At 39.4% G+C, this 17096-nt stretch overlaps 1 protein-coding gene across 1 annotated transcript in view; it reads right to left on the reverse strand.

Moving 5' to 3' along the window:
• Positions 1–17096, reverse strand: part of xkr4 (XK related 4) — a 55262-nt gene that overhangs the window by 12088 nt on the left and 26078 nt on the right. The window contains exon 2 of the mRNA XM_028021193.1: positions 13616–13815. Coding sequence (XP_027876994.1) covers positions 13616–13815 — 200 coding nt within the window. The remainder of the gene's footprint in view (positions 1–13615; positions 13816–17096) is intronic.

Below are 17096 nucleotides of genomic sequence, written 5' to 3' on the forward strand. Positions count from 1 at the left end.
GTTAGAACACATTGGCAGGAGCAGAGCTGCAGGAGGCAACTGGTGTGAGCCAGAAGGGAGCTGGAAAAAAAAAAAAAACCCCGGTAGAGTGAAATAAAACGGCGGAACTGGCCAGGTTGATGGCGAGCTAGAAGACCGGCATAGAGCCAAAGAAAGAGTTCACTCTTTTTAGGGTGATTGAAGACTTCAGTTTCCTACCCGGATTTGGAGCCAAGCAAAGCATAATTATCTTGTTGAGAGCCCTAATTGATCCCAATTTGGGATGAATGGACTAACGGGTGTGGACTTTCAATTGTGAAACTTTGGGAACAACTGATTGATTTAGTTTCCTTTGTTGTTGTGTTCTTTATTTATTTTTTTCCTTTGTTTGTTAATGGCCATTTGGATGTTCCCAATAATATTGTAAATATGTATATATATTATTCACATTGCAAATATAAACCAACTTGCAACTGCAATTTCCAGCCTATCTGCTCTTTTTGAGTCATACTTACTTATCTTCTGAGGAAAAAACTAGCCATTTACCTTATTGGTCAAAATCCAATAATATTGAATAGCAATATAGAATATTGTTATTCTTATAAATATGCTACACTTACATGTGTTATTTGTGCTTTGGTCAGTTGCCCTGTTTTCAAACTGCCTATAAATAAAGTTGGCACAGCTGCCACCTAAATTTCTGACCTTGCCTTTTATGTTTTTCTTGTTGCAATTTCAGTTTTAAGTGAGTTGGGACTTTTTGTAGGTAATTTTCTGTTAAGTTTATTATGGGTAAAATTCCTTTACCTGTAGTAGAAAAATATCATATGCTGTTAGAACTCACTAGCATTTTAAACCCAGTCAAAATAAAAACATTAAGATCAATTTAAATTTAGTTAAGTTTACTTATGTAACAAGAATTCACAACAAATGTCATCTCAAAGCACTTCACAAAATGAAAAAAAAATTCAATTCAATCTTACATGCATTTCAACTGATGCTAGTTCTCAAACAGTACAGTATGCTCAAATAATTGAAAGTAGATTAAAAAGTTTCTTTCTAAGGAAACCCAACAGATTGCGTCGAGTCATGTGGGTTAAAAGACGTGAACCCAACATGACAGAACACTCAGGCCAACAGTCTAACCCCACAGATGCTGTCAGGAGAACCATGGCAGAACAATATTCACTCATTCAAACTTATGACATCACTTACAAGACCTGGGTGACCACCAAGCTGAAACAAATCGTCATCTCGATGAATTGTCTAAATTTTTACAAGGTCCTCTCCAACAGACCTCTGATCCAGCTCCAGCCTCCTCTCCCAGTTCTGATCCATCGGTCTTTCCATGTTTTCCGAAATTCATCCACCTAACTCCAGAAAAATTCTCAGGTGATATTAATCAATGGGGTGGATTTCTTCTACAATGCTCTCTTGTTTTCAATCATTACCCAATCATTACCCAAGATTGCTTTTGTAATTTCACCCAATCCCAGCTGATTTTGGTTGCACCTTCAATTAATTTTTGAAAGAGTTTAAACAGTCTTTGCCCAAGAATCTGATAAAATGTCCAACTCCCGTGAGTTAAGGACGATTAAGCAAGGGCAGAGATCGGTGACAGATTTTGCCATTGATTTTAGAATTAAATTAGCAACCTGTGGTTGGAATGCATATGCCTTAAAAAGTGCATATTTTCATGCACTCAATGAGTCTTTAAAGGACGAACTAGCCATGTTGGATGAGCCTGCTACACTGGAAGAATTAATCAGTTTAACCATTTGGCTAGATAATAGAATACGTGCTCAAACTAAGGAAAAAAGCATGAAGAACTCATCTGTCAGATTGTTCTTACTTCATTCCTACTCACTTTCCATCACCTCTGCAGAATCTCACAGATCCCAAGCCCATGCAAATTGGTCACACCCGCCTAACTCCAAAGGAAAGACAAAAAAGAACGTTCTCCTATCTCTCTCTACTGCGGATCCCCCTATTATTTCATTGCTACCTGTCCTGTTCGACCAAAAGCCCGGCCCGCCAGTAGATGCGAGGAGACTGGCGGACCATTTAAGCAAAAAGAAATCTCCTTGTCTACTGCTACCAGCTACCCTTTTCCACGAAAATAATTCACTCTCTCTATCTGTTATGATTGATTCCGGGTGTGAACAGAATCTAATCGATTCAACTTTCATAAAATGGATGTCCATAGTAGGGAGAAACGATTACTTGAATGATTCGAGTACCTTGATTATTAAAATTCCTCGAGGAAAATTTATCTGCCTCGAAGCTTCATGTTATGTTTAATTATTTATGTTTTATGTTTAATTATGTAGCGCACAGTGTCTACAAATCTGCAACAAACTTCCAGAAAACTGTAAAACAGCCGAAACACTGACTTCCTTTGAATCTTGCCTAAAAAACCCACCTGTTTAGAGTTGCTTTTGAAACATAATCAATTACGAATTCAATGATGGCACTTGACTTAATGCACCTCTGCAGGCCAGATGCACCTTCTTCTCTCGGGAGAAAGAGAATACTTTGAGGAAGTGAAGTTTATCCCCCCAAAAATCCACCAGAGCCCTTTGAATATTTGATAAAAGAGAAACTGGAGGATCAACACACATCAGGCAGTGCCACATGGCAGAAGAAACTAGATTATTAATGACAAGAACTTGACATTTTAGGTAAAATCCACTTCCATTTCAAAAGTCGACCCTTTACATTATCTAATACGTTTTCCCAATTTTTTTGCACAAAAGTTTCATTACCCTAAAACACGCCTAAATATTTGAACCCACCTTTTCTCTAGGCCTCCAGGCAGACTAAGTTGATCCCCCAACCGACTTCCAACAGTTAGAGCCTCACTTTTTCTCCAGTTTATTTTTGCAGAAGAAATACAGCCAAAAAGAAAGATGGTGTTGACTAAAACATCTTCCTGCTTGTTTACAAAAACTATTAAATCATCAGCATAAGCTGACAACTTTAAAGACACATTACACCCAGGAATAGAACCACCACACAAATCTTTCCTCAGCTTATGAGGCAAAGGTTCAATTGCCAAAGAATAAAGCATCCCTGACAAAGAACAGCCTTGCTTCACTCCTCTTAAAACATTGACTGGAACACTTAAATCTCCATTTCTTTTAAGTACACTCGCAATGTCATGGTACAAAACCTGCATCATGACTATGAAACCAGGGCTGAAACCAAAAGCAGTCAAAGTTTGCCACAAATATTGATGTTCAGCCCGGTCAAAAGCTTTTTCTTGATCTATAGAAATAAGACCAATATCTATGCCCAATGAGCTGGAGATTTCCAAGATATCTCTGTTTAAAGTGACATTATCACTTATCCGTCTGCCAGGCACACAATACATCTGGTCTTCATGAATGACTGAAGACATCACTTCCCTAAGACACCAGGACTTTCAAAAAGATCTTGTAGTAGATGCAGAGTAAATAGACTGGTCACCAGTTTCTTAGATCCTGTAGATCTCCTTTCTTTGGAAGCAGAGTAACAACTGCCCGTCTGCAGCTCAGAGGCAGCCAACCTCTCTGCAGGCTATCTGTGATAACCTCCAACAAGTCCTCGCCAATCACAAAGCAGAAGGACTTGTAGAAATCAACAGGAAGACCGTCCATGCTAGGGGATCTACCACTCTTTACGCTAATCAAGACAGTATGCAGTTCATACAGCGTGAGCTGAGCCTCCAGTTTTCGATTGGCTTCAGCATCCACTTGAGGAAGTCCTTCATAGAAACCTTTGCTAACATCAGGATTCTCCAAATGTTCACTCTTAAAATGGTCTTTATAGAAGCTGACAGCTAACGTCCTGATCTCAGAAGAATCTGAGATAGTAGAACCACAGTCAGACTTTAGGGAGTGAACAATCTTTTTTTGCCCATTCTTTTTTTCTAGTCCAAAGAAAAAGTGAGACATCTCTGTTACACTTAGGAAGCGTGATCTGACCAAGGCTCCTTTGGCTGCTTTGCCCAACAGGTTGGCCAGAACTGCCTTTTTATCTTTGAGGGAATTAAAAAACCCTTGATATCCTGTAGACGCTGCCAAACCCTGCATTTCTGCTATCTGAGTCTCCAAGCCCCTCATAGATTTGGTTATGTCTCTAGTGACATTGCGAGTGAACTGTTGACACAGTTGCTTAATTTGACATTTACCATAATCCCATCACTGTTGGACACAAGCAAAATCTGATTTAGATTGTTTATGACTGACCCAGAAATATTCAAAAGCTGTTCTAAAAGCTATCATTTAAAAGAGCTGTATTAAAATGCCAGTAGACACTCCGTATACGAGCATTTTTAATAAACACAGAGCAACAAACCAGACAGTGATCAGAAAAAAAACAGGAATTATTTGACAATTCTTAAATATATTCAAATGATGTTTAAATGCATATAAGATTATCTTCAGAATTACTCCATGTATACTGTCTCTGATTCCTGTTGAAAGCTCTCCACACATCTGAAAGGTTAGAGGCTGAAGTCAGCTGCCTGAGCTTCGGAGAGGATTCAGTGGTTCCTATCAAGTAACGGATTTTCAATGCAATTAAAATCTCAGTACAAAAACAAATCATTATCAATGCAATCATTTACAGTGTCCCCTAAAATATTCAATAGAAACAGTCTATCCACCCCTTTAGTTGGAGCATACACATTAAGAAAAACTAAATTCACATTTTTATATTTGGCTTTAACTTTCAATAAATTACCTTCAGTTATTTCCTCTGCTTCACAAGAAATAGGCAAAAAATTATTAGAAAACACAATCCCCACACTGCCACTACAACTGGACTTATGACTAAAAAAAACTCCTCTCCACATTCCTTCTTCCAATCACTCTCATTATCAGCAGTACTGTGTGTTTCTTGAATTAACATTATATCAATTTTCTTTAAAGCCACAAATATAAAAAACTCAGTCCTTTTCACTTCATTTCTGGCACCATTTAAATTTAATGTGCTTATTTTAAAATCACACATAGAAATGAAAATAAAGAAAAGACAGAGAAATTTAAAATATTTCTCTAAATATCCTCATTTTCATCAGCAGTAAGTGCTTGGGCTCTGACTTAAAAAATCAGTTTCTTTAAGCGATAAATTTCTTGATCTGTTAACACATCATCAACAAAATGTCCAGTTTTCTTTGTTAAAACCAAAGAGGATTCAACAAACATCTTTAAATCTGTAAAATATTCTTCTACTTTAAATCAGTCTGAGTCCTTTAGTTTTTTGTAAAAACTTTTTAATTTCAGCAGGAGGATACAGATGCTGCTGATCCTGGCTCAAACACAGGTCACTATCAGACTCTAAACTGCTCTCTCCTGCTTTGTTTGCTCTCTTAGCTCTGAGAGTGTTAGTGCTGCTGTTAGAAAGTTCAGAACATTTCCTTTTCTGGGACAGTTTCAAAAATTCCTCATCAAGCATCCTCACAAAAGCTTTCACAAAAAACTTCCTCAATTCTTTTTTTCCCTGAATCTGCATCAAAACTACTCACAGATTGATCATGTTTCATCTCACTATCAGTGATGTCAACTTCATAAAAAAGATCACAATTTATAAAGGATTGCACCAGTGGTGGTGCAATCCTACTGTGCAAAGTACAGTAACGAAGTACAAGTACTTTGTTACTGTACTTAAGTACAATTTTCGTGTATCTGTACTTTACTTAAGTAGATTTAATAATGGATACTTTCTACTTTTACTCCACTACATTTAACAGCAAGTATCTGTACTTTCTACTTCACTACATTTCTATATAGCGTTTCGTTACTCGTTACATCCAAGACGCATTTCAGTTTTTGGATTTGTTCGTTAGTTTGAAAGTATCCAATGGCGAGAGCAGAATCAGTCCGCTGAACCAATCCAAAGCGGGAAATAACCATTAGGCCCTCCCTCAAGAAGAGCAGCACAGTACGCAGGACCTGCAGAATCATTAACTCTCAGAATGGAGTCCAAGGATAGTCATCCTCCAGAAGACCTGCCCCACCCATGGCCTTATTTAAAAGATTTCTTTGAAATAACTGGGTCAAAAAACGCTTCCTGGAGATTCCAATGCCGCCTTTGCCTTCCCCGAAAGCATGAAATTCTATCTTTCAAAAATTCACCATCAAATTTGAAAAAACATATTGAGGTAAGTTAAGTTGCTAAACGCTATCGATGTTAAATTAATTTGTGTTAGTGAAGTTTTATGTAATCTTAGCAAGCTTTTTGTTGAACTCGACTGCAGTAAATAAATACGATCACTGTATATTGTTATAAGCTAGCATGAACTTGCAAGTAACAGTGATTACTGCGGTCGTGATCACGTCTCCCGCCATGAATGTTACATATAAGTTGACGCTAAACTCCTTCACGTCCTGGTTATTGAATAAATGTTAGCGCCATTAAAATAATCTCCATGTAACAGTTACAGTCATATTCAATAAATTAGAATATGGGTTCCAATGAGACGCAATTGTTGCAAGTCCGGCGACATTGGCGGACATGCCCGCCCACAGAGTCAGCCGGACCCCCCCTGCCTGGAAGGTGTTTATTGTCAGCCCCTTTCTGTTAAGAGTTCTCTCAAAATAGCTGGCAAAAAAGTTAAGTTCATGTTTTGTTAGGATGAAAGACTAGATGTTTCCAAATCGCTTGATGTTTGTTAGGTCAGTTTAAAGTCCCTTTTTTCAGGGAAACAATTTTCTTTTGAACGTGTTTATTTTGAATTAAATAAAACATTTCAAAGGTATAATAATTTCTCTCATTTTGCCTAATTACATGTAACCCTGCAGGTCATCCCTGGAATTCTGATGCATAGAATAAAATATCTAAATCTAAACTGTCACAGGGGGTAAACCCAATAAAAACATGCTTTATCTGCAGCATTGCTCATTAAAATGGTACATTACTGATTTATTAAAACTAAATACGATAGGTACACTTAATGACATTATATAAGCCGTTAGGTATTATGGTCGGCAAGTACTTTTACTTTTAATACTTAAGTAGTTTTAAAAGCTTGTACTTTCTTACTTTTACTTAAGTAAAATAATAATGTGGTACTTTGACTTTTACTTGAGTAAATTTTTGTCTGTGTATTTGTACTTTTACTTAAGTACATTGTATGAGTACTTTCTCCACCACTGGATTGCACCTCAGGTTCCTCTGCAGTTACAACAGAAGGATCACCAGGAACCCAGGCTCCAACAACATCAAGACCCGCACCGATTATTGTGAAACCACCAGCGCCGCGTGGCCCGCCTTGGCGTCACCGCGACCCGCTTCGGCGGCATTGCCGCCCACTTTAGTGGCACCGTGATGCGCTTCAGCAGCACCATGGCCTGCTTCAGCGGCAGCGGAACCACCAACATCACCAGCAGCATTCACCAACTGTCTATTCTTGAGCTTTTCTGGGCACGATAAATTTGACGTTCTCCACTGCAACCAAAACATTTCATGTTCTCAGAAGAGGCAAAAACCATATAATTAAACCCATCTATTTTGAAATTGAAGGACAGCTTAAGCTCATTAGCTGTATCTTTAAGGATCATAAATACCTGCCGTTTATGAAACATGACGTGCTTAAGAAGCACAGATTTACAACCTAAAGAAACCATTTTTATGGGTGAAACCAGCTGGCCATAGCGTGGCAACTCCTTAACAAGGAGATCATTTTTAATAAACTTGGTTGCATTTGAGATGATGATCTTTTTAGCTGGATTAACCAGCGGGAGAACCGATGTGAAAGTATCATGAATGATGACAACCCTATACCAAATCATTCACTTTGGATGTACTATCAAGAAAAATCACAATCACACCATATATACGGGAAGCAGATTTCACACTATCACAATCTACCACTCCTCCAACAGCTAAGGCTGCCTCGTCTACTGAACAATTCACTGTTGGTATGAGTTTGACAGCATGCTGACGTGTCAGCTTTTCAAACTCCCCACAGCCCTCCACAACGGACATGATGCCAAATGCCAAATCAAACCAGTAGCAAAAAACTACCGGACCAGTCTGGAACAACCAAAACTAAACTTAAAATCAAGTAACTGTGTGAAGAGAAATGTGTTCAAAACACCGAACAGAAAAAGGTAGAGAAAGACTCAAAAATCCACTCACTCTGACACTGCCGTCTCTATCTCCATTCACTCAGAGAGACAGAGAGAGAGAGAGAGAGAATTCCTCGAATAATCATAAAAATATTCTATAGAGCACTCGATTACTAAAATATTCTTTTACAACAGCCCTAGTCCATAGAAACGGTTCCACTTACCATGTCTCTCCGCCTTGAAAGGTGAAAAGTGCCCCAGATCATTCGCATGACTCGGCCTTTACAGTTGATTATTTCCAGTAATCACACAGAACAGATCACTTTTTATGTATTTCCCACGGCAAACTCCTCCATAGTTCTAGCTCTTGATTGGCTACAGAAATATAACTCTCACATTAACTGGTCTGAAATGCATGTAAAGTTATGGTTACTTAACTGTCACTCCACTTGTCTCCGCTCAGTAGTTTCACCTAGTCCATCCCCGGCAGTTGAATCAGAGGCTGACCCTTTTGATCTTTTGCTTGTCCCAGACGACTATCACGATTTAGCACCAGTATTCAGTAATTCTAAAGCTCTTTCTCTTCCACCTCATCGCCCATATGATTGTGCAGTAGACCTTCTCCCTGGAGTCCCATTTCCAACCAGCCATTTATATAACATCTCCCGTCCAGAACGCGAAACCATGGAAAAGTATATTAAAAATTCTCTCTCTGCAGGCATAATTCTTCCCTCATCATCTCCCCTTGGTGCCGGATTCTTCTCTGTCGGGGAAAAAAGGATGGCTCTTAAGACCAGGCATTATTTATAGAGGTTTGAACCAAATAACTGTTAAAAACAAATACCCTCTCCCCGTTCTCTCCTCAGCTTTGAAACCAGTTCAAGATGCAACAGTCTTCACTAAACTAGACGTCAGGAATGTATATCACCTTCTCCGCATCTGGCAGGGGGACAAGTGGACAAGTGGACAAGTGGACAAGTGGAAGATGGTGTTCAAAACACCCATTGGACACTTCTAGTATCTCATCATGCCTTTTGGATTATCCAATGCCCCACTGTTTTTTCAAGCCCTAGTTAATGACGTTTTGATGGATTTTCTGAACGTTTTTGTATTTGTCTATCTAGATGATATTCTGATCTACTCCAAAACCATTGCTGAACACAAAAGACATGTCCGCCTTGTTTTGCAATGACTCTTTGAAAATAAGTTCTTCATCAAAGTGGAGAAATGCGAGTTTCATCAACCATCAGTCACATTCCTGGGATTCATTCTTGAGGGCGGACAGGTAAGACCCACCGAGGAGAAGATTAAGTCTGTTCTGGATTGGCCAGTTCCTGAAACACGCAAACAGCTCCAAAGGTTCCTCGGGTTCACCAACTTCTACCGACGGTTCTTTCGTAATTACAGTCAAACCACACTACCACTCATAACATTTACTTCCACCAAAACTTCATTCATCTGGACACCCAAAGCTGACGCAGCCTTCTGGCAGCTCAAATCGCTTTTTTCTGAAGCCCCTGTGGTCATCCATCTCAATCCCAGCAAACAATTCATTGTAGAAGCAGATGCTTCAGAAACAGGAGTAGGAGCTGTTCTCTTTCAGTTTGCTGATTCTGATTGTAAAACTCATCCATGTGCCTTTTTCTCCCGCAGATTATCCTTTGCAGAATACAACTAGGACGTGGGTGATCTGGAACTACTTGCTATTAAGCTTGCTTTGGAGGAGTGGCAGCACTGGTTGGAGGGCGCAGAACATCCCGTGATAGTCTGGACAGATCATAAGAACCTCTCTTACCTTCAATCAGTAAAAAGACTCAACCCCCACCAGCCCCATTGGTCCTTGTTTTTCTCCAGATTTAATTTGTCCATTTCCTATCGTCCTGGTTCTAGAAACATCAAGCCTGATCCACTCTCTTGACTATATTCCCCTGATGATTCACAAAAGGTTCCTGCCATCATTCTTCCACCCAGTTGTACAGTCGCCTCCGTTACCTGGGAAATCGAAGATCTCAAGCACAACAATCCGAACCTCCTCCTGACTCTTTTCCTCAGAACAAGATCTATGTCCCCACTTCCGTCAGAACTCGTCTTATTCAATGGATTCACTCCATTAAATTCTCCGCTCACCCTGATATCAGTCACACCATTGCTCTCATCAACCACAGTTTCTGGTGGCCATCAGTACACAAAGATGTCAAAGAATACGTCCTGGCCTGTCCCATCTATGCAAGAAACAAATAGTCTCATCGACCTCGTTCTGGTCTCCTGCAACCTCTTTCCATCCCGAAGCACCCTTGGTCACACATCTCCCTTGACTTCAAAAGGTATGACCACAATCCTTGCCATCATTGACCGTTTTCCTAAATCATGTCATCTCTTTCCCCTCAGAAAACTCCCCATAACTTTCCAGACTGCATTACACCTTGTCAAACATGTTTTCCAATTACATGGAATACCTCAAGAAATTCTCTCCGACCGTGGTCCACAATTCACCTCCCAGGTATGGAAACATTTCTGCCGAGTTCCTGGCTTTCTGATTTCCCCCTCGTGACGCCGTGGATTTTACCCACTGGTTGCCCGAGTCCTCTCCGCCTTGACTGAAGAATCATTGACAGTTCTTGGATTCGCGGCTGGCAGATGGATCGCTTCTCACCTCTCCTCACAAGAACTTACTTGTCCACCCTCCACCGCAGCCTCTACCATCTACCTCCAAAGAACTCTCCATCTGGACTTCACACTGGAACCTGGATCATCTCAAGGACCCCTGCAAAGAAACCATAACCCCAAAGACCACAGTAATTCCCCCTGGCGGAAACTCATCAACTCATCAAGTAAGGTCATTCCATTTTCCCCAGAAGTTCCTTTGTCCGATTCACGTTCAAGTCACCAACTCTCTCCCATTATCTTCAGAGTGTAGCCGGGTGGTAAAGTTTGGTTGAATGAGTGTACTGTTTCAAATGTTGGTTTTCTTTTATATTACAGTAACAATGCTATTGAATTATTTTGGTTCAGTTATGTAATTTTACTTGTTCTTTATATTTAAATATGTGCAGGTAGTTGGTCTCGGGTGCTGCACATTTTGACCACCAGAGAGCAGTGTTTCAATGTGATTGCTGTTTCCCAAGATGGGACAGGAAATGCATCTTGTTGTCTTGCTATGTTGCTATGCTATGTGCCGAACGTGGATGTGAACTGTAAGTGTTTCATCTGCGGGACACAGATTTGACAGAAAATCGGTAAATATATACATCACTTGTTGAAATATGTCGGTACATTTTCATTTATGCAATAAGCAGTCAGTATTTTAATGAGATGATGTGTTTGTGAAACGGATGGTTCAGGGAACCTGTAATGTGCAGTGCAGGGCGGCCATTTCCTGCACGTGATGATAAGATGTCTGATCATCGATGCGCTCCAGTATTAAGAGTGAACTGAGACGTTACTGTGGAATGTAAGTGTTAATAAATAAGTCATATCACAATCACGTTCTCTAAATCAGTGTGGTGTAATGCAGCTCTCTGTATTTTGTTTGTGTAGCCAGAAGCCACTGCTGTATTTCTTTTCTTGTTTTTTATACGTTGTATTTTCCTTTTTGTGCATTTACTCTGTTATTTTCGAGATTGACACATTTCAGCAGTAGCTACCTAATGTTTGGTACGCATATGTTCTGATTTCTGAACAAAAGTAAGGAAATAAGACGGCTTTGTTTTAATCTGTCTCAACTGGAAATAAAATATACTGCACTTCAAAGGACCCCAGTTATTGTGTCCTGTGAGGCTAAGTAATTCCTCCAAAAGGCGTACTACTCATTTAACGACCGCTCCAATGTGAACCTGAAAGACTGATGGAGGACAATGAAGAAGCAAAAATTGGTTTAACTTTATTTTGTTAGATTGGGGGGGGGGGGGTGTTGTTATTTAATTCAAAGCTATGTTCAGTCCAGAAAACTGTTAAACAACACACAAGAGTGTTGATCACCCCGGCTTCCATTCACAGGACAAGAACCACACATTCTCACATTTCATCATTGTTAAAATAAACTTTATACATCTGATTCCCTGTTTTCCTGATTGTGTTCTGTATGTGGGTAAAAAGATGTGAACCCACCATGACAGCAATTAGTACAGGCAATTCAGTATTGTCATCCAGCCATGTGTCTGTCAGGAACATTAACATCGATATTATTAGTGATAATTATATTTTGTCTAGCAGAGCCAGTATAAGTGACTTGGTGGGAGATAGCCCCTGAGTTTGCAGTTGCTTTAGACAGAGGATGAGTGTGAGGTTTGATTTCAGACTGTTGGATTTTGTATTTCTCTTATTTGTAATTTTTCTTTTAATGATCCAGACAGGTTCTGTCCTGTTTTGTAGTCCTGGGGAGCCAGACGCATTCTGGGGGAAGACGGGTGTAAAGCTACTTTCTGGAACCCAGTCTCAGACCTCTGAAATGCAGAGTGGTGGATTCTCTGGGGAGGCAGAGCCAAGATGGCTTAGATAAAGTAAAGTCTGCTTTGTGAGCACTAAGAAGAGAAGTGCAGAGGACAACTTGTTGATTCATTCCATCAACAAGTAAATTTGAGAAACTCGGGTCTTTGAGAAGACATTTCTTCAGAAGTGTCTTGGAACTTTAATGAATGTTAGTTTGTTTTGGAATAGTTTGTTCCTGATAATTCGTGGGTTGCATCCTAATCAGAAGTCCTTGAGCCTGTTCTTCTAAAATGGTGGTTGTTGTTGATAAAATAAAAAAGGTTGGCAGTGAGTAGCTTTATCACATGTTTATTAAGATGGTGTCCACATCGTCCAAAGTGATAACAGTCCCAGAAGATCCTGTGGTTATCAATGAAGGTCACTGAGCTGGCAGAGCACGCTTTTATGAGCTGGTTGTTTGTCATGACCAACCTGGAGTATTTTTCGTTCCCCCATTGAGCTTTTAGTATTACTCCACTGAGAAACAACTTCAGTCTTAGTTTTTCAATAGTATTCAGAAGAGTGGTAAAGTCCTTTTTCAGAATTTCTGAGTTTTGTTTGGCCAGATCATTAGTACCAACGTGTACAATTAGAGGTTCAATATTCGGCTGGTCATTGGTTAGAGAGAGTATTTTCTCTTTTATATCAGACAGTGTCACTGGGAAGGAAATCAGTCTGGTTCTCTTACAATTCCAAAATTGACTGATTCCATGTACTGCCTGATCTCCGACAGTAAACATTCTTGGCTTATCTTTCATTTTCTTGGTAATTGTAATGGTAATTTTGTATTACCATCACAATTTGAGTGACAAACAGGTAATTGTAGGCATAAAATGCAATTTCTTTTTAAGTTGTAAGTAAAATGAATAGAAAGAAAGTGTTTTTCATTTCTTGGTCCTGGCCTTTGAGTTGATCCAAAAATCATATTGTGATATTTGAACATAAAGCTTGAGAATCGCTGCTGAAAAAAAACTGCACGAGATTAAATTCATACATGAAATTTTAAAATTATTTGTAAACATGCTAGATTTCTTTTTTATTATTACCTTTTTGAGAATTGATGGTATGTAAATCTACTGAATAGGAAGTAGCAGTAACAAGGTGTTGGGGGTTACCTTGAACAGCCTGGAGATTGTGTGTTTGTATGATGATGCACAGCTGCAACACCAGCTGAGGTGCACTCTCCAGAAAGGTGGCCAGTAAATGCAACATGCTCACATCAGCGAACTCATACACCATCTTCCAGTAGTATCGCCAATGTTCTGACTTCGAACTCTGACGACTCCGTATTCCCAGATACATGGTATGGAAATACCTGCACAAAACAGGAAAATGTTTTTAACAACCACTCGGGTACAAAATCACAGGTCAGAACAACGATGCACAGTAAACTTTCATCAAGACACCTTCTGTACTTGTACTAATACCATGACAAGTATGCAGCACCAGAAAAATCACTTCAGTAAAAAGAAATTTTTAACATTAGTGTAACTATCACTGTCTGAAGGAAGTCGGTCTTGTGTCTGCATGAGTTTGGAAAAACTTCTTTCTACTTTTAAACAGCTTGTGTTGTAGCATTTCAAGTATAATGTAAAACTTTTTAAAAAATGAAATGGTACAGATAAAAACCTTTTATAACCAAAGAATAGTTATGAATGCAGTCTGGTTGTGTTAGAATATGATTCTTGGTGTCAGTTTACTGCAAACAAATCCAAAATTAAAGTGTAGTGGTAGACCCACACAAAAAACAGATTCCTTAAAAAAAAGAAAATGTTAACTTGGCTGCAAGACACCTACACAATAGAAACAATTACATTGATTTAAATTCTGATTTTATAGAATTTTTGTTCAGAGAAACATACTGTCAATGTGTGTATTCATTGACAACATAAGTTGTATATGTGTAGAAATATTCAATAACTACTTCTAATTCTAACCTGCGTGTCTGTGTGTCAAATTAAAAAACCCACTTAAAAAAACACATTTCCTAATAACTGGGTAAAGGTTATTACATTTTCCTTGTTATATAAGGGTAAACTAATAGTTATTCCTAGATTTATTTTACACTCAATAAATGAGTAGCTAATGATTAATCAAGCATTTCCTTTTCGCTGAGCAATGAGATAGAGGTGATTTTACCATTTGCTAAAAAGTGAACTAGAGGTGACAAAGTTGCTGCTGAGGGTCGTTATTTCTCGCCCGCAATTACCAGTGTTGGAGCAGGTTTTATGGGTAACCATAAAACTGGAGGAAGGGTGGGAAAGAAAGTGGATGTTGCACTGTTTGATTATGGAATGAGCTAAGACGGTTTATTCACAGCCAGAGTCAATAAGAGCACTTAGATTAATAGAATCGTTATTGAAGGAGGGTAGAAAACAGGGATGATTGTGGGAATTGAGTCAGTCCATCAGATTCCCTGGAACTGATGGACCCTCTCTTTTGGCTGAACATCAGAGCTTGGGGGCACTGATGTCACAATGGGAAGAAGGTCTCAGGGGAGCCGGAGATAGAACAACAAAGACATCTGCTGGAGGAGGAGAAACGTTACTTGACAAATTTTGAATTGTAGCAGTTAATTGGTCCAAACACTGAATTGTAGAGTTCTCTTTGTAGAGAGTTCTGAGAGCTGAAACTTGAGATTCAGTGAAGGTGTGTCTTCTAGAATTCCCCTGAGAGTGCTGGCTAATTATCTTCTTGGCCTGAGAGTTGTGTTATGTTGATATTTAATCTTCTGACCCACATGAACAGACACTCTCAGGAGACAAATAAAATGTTAAGATTTTATTACAAAGAAATTAATAATGAGTTTAATGATGGTCTGGAAGGAACTGGAGGCAACAGGAACAATGTGTGGAACCATGAAAAGTGAGATTTACGATGGAACATGAAATGAGCTTACTCAGGTGGAGTAAGGCAGGTGGCAGATCTCTGCAGGTGGAGACGCCAAAGAGAGGTGAGTGGAAGCTTATTGTTCTGTCCTTGTGTGTTGTTGGTGATGGCAGAGGATTCGTGAGTCAGCAAGGAGAGACAAGAAAATGCCAGAAAGCGATGATCGTGGGAGGACAGACAGGTATAGCACTTAAATAGGTATAGCACTCTGGAAGTTTGTTCCAGATTTGTGGTGCATAGAAGCTGAATGCTGCTTCTCCTCATTTGGTTCTGGTTCTGGGTATGCAGAGCAGAACCAGAACCTGAGAGGTCTGAAAGGTTGATACAACAGCAGCAGATCTTTAATGTATTGTGGTGCTAAGCCGTTCAGTGATTTATAAACTAACAGATTTTAAAGTCTATTCTTTGAGCCACAGGGAGCCAGTGGAGGGACTTTAAAACTGGGGTGATGTGCTCTATCTTCCTGGTTTTAGTGAGAACACCAGTAGCAGCTGTTTGATTTGTTGGGCAGACCTGTGAAGACACTGTTGCAGTAATCAATGTGACTAAAGATAAACGTATTAATGAGTTTCTCTAGATCTTGCTGAGACATTAGTCCTCTAATTCTATAAACGATAGTAGGCCAACTTTGTAACTGTCTTTATGTGACTCTGAAGGTTCAGGTCAGAGTCCATCATTACACTCAGTTTTCGGGCCTGATCGCTAGGTTTTAGTTGTAATAACTGAAGCTGTGCATTGACTCTAGATCTATAACTCTAGATCGTTCCTCTTTAGGTCCAAAAATAATAACTTCAGTTTTGTTTCTGTTCAGCTGGAGGAAGGTTTGGCACATCCACACATTTATCTGTTCTAAGCATTTATTCAGTGATTGAATGGGTTCAGAATCAGCTAGTGACATCGTAATGTAGAGCTATGTATCATCCGCATAGTTATGGTAGCTAATCTTATTTCCTGTTATAACCTGAGCTAGTGGGAGCATATACTGTAGATATTGAATAAGAGGGCTCCTAATATTGAACCTCTGACCTCTTTGATGAGAAGTTTCCAATTATTCCTGTTCTTTATGTAAGATTCCGTTGAGCACTGGACCGGAGAGTCCGACCCAACTCTCCAGTCGATTCAGTAAAATGTTATGGTCAACAGTGTCAAAAGCCGCACTGATGTCCAACAGAACCAGCACTGTGGTTCTCCCACAGTCTGTATTTATATGGATGTCATTGAACACTTTTACAAGGGCAGTATCCGTGCTGTGGTGAGACCGGAAACCAGACTGGAAGGAGTCAAAGCGGTTGTTTAAACACAGCTTTTTGAATAACTTTGCTGATGAATGGGAGGTCAGAGGTCAGAGATCGGCCTGTAATTCAGTAGTGATTTGTCCAGATTGTTCTTTTTTATCAGTGGTTTGATAACTGCTGTTTTCGAAGCCTGGGGTAAAATGCCTGATGAGAGCGATGAGTTTATTATTTGGATCAGATCATTAGCAATAACAGGCAGGATTTTCTTAAAGAAATGTGTGGGTAGGACATCCAGACAGCAGGAACTGGAGCTTAATTGACTTATAATTTCTTTTAGGGTTTCATAATTAAGTAGTTGAAATTGGGTCATTTTTCCTGTATCTGTTTTATTTGTGCACAACATTGATACTTGCTTTAGAGTGGATGTGCAGATTAATCCTCTGATTTTTTTTATTTTCTCTGACAAGAAGCT

Source organism: Xiphophorus couchianus, chromosome 6 (assembly GCF_001444195.1).
Source record: "Xiphophorus couchianus chromosome 6, X_couchianus-1.0, whole genome shotgun sequence".
Taxonomy (NCBI): Eukaryota; Metazoa; Chordata; class Actinopteri; order Cyprinodontiformes; family Poeciliidae; genus Xiphophorus; species Xiphophorus couchianus.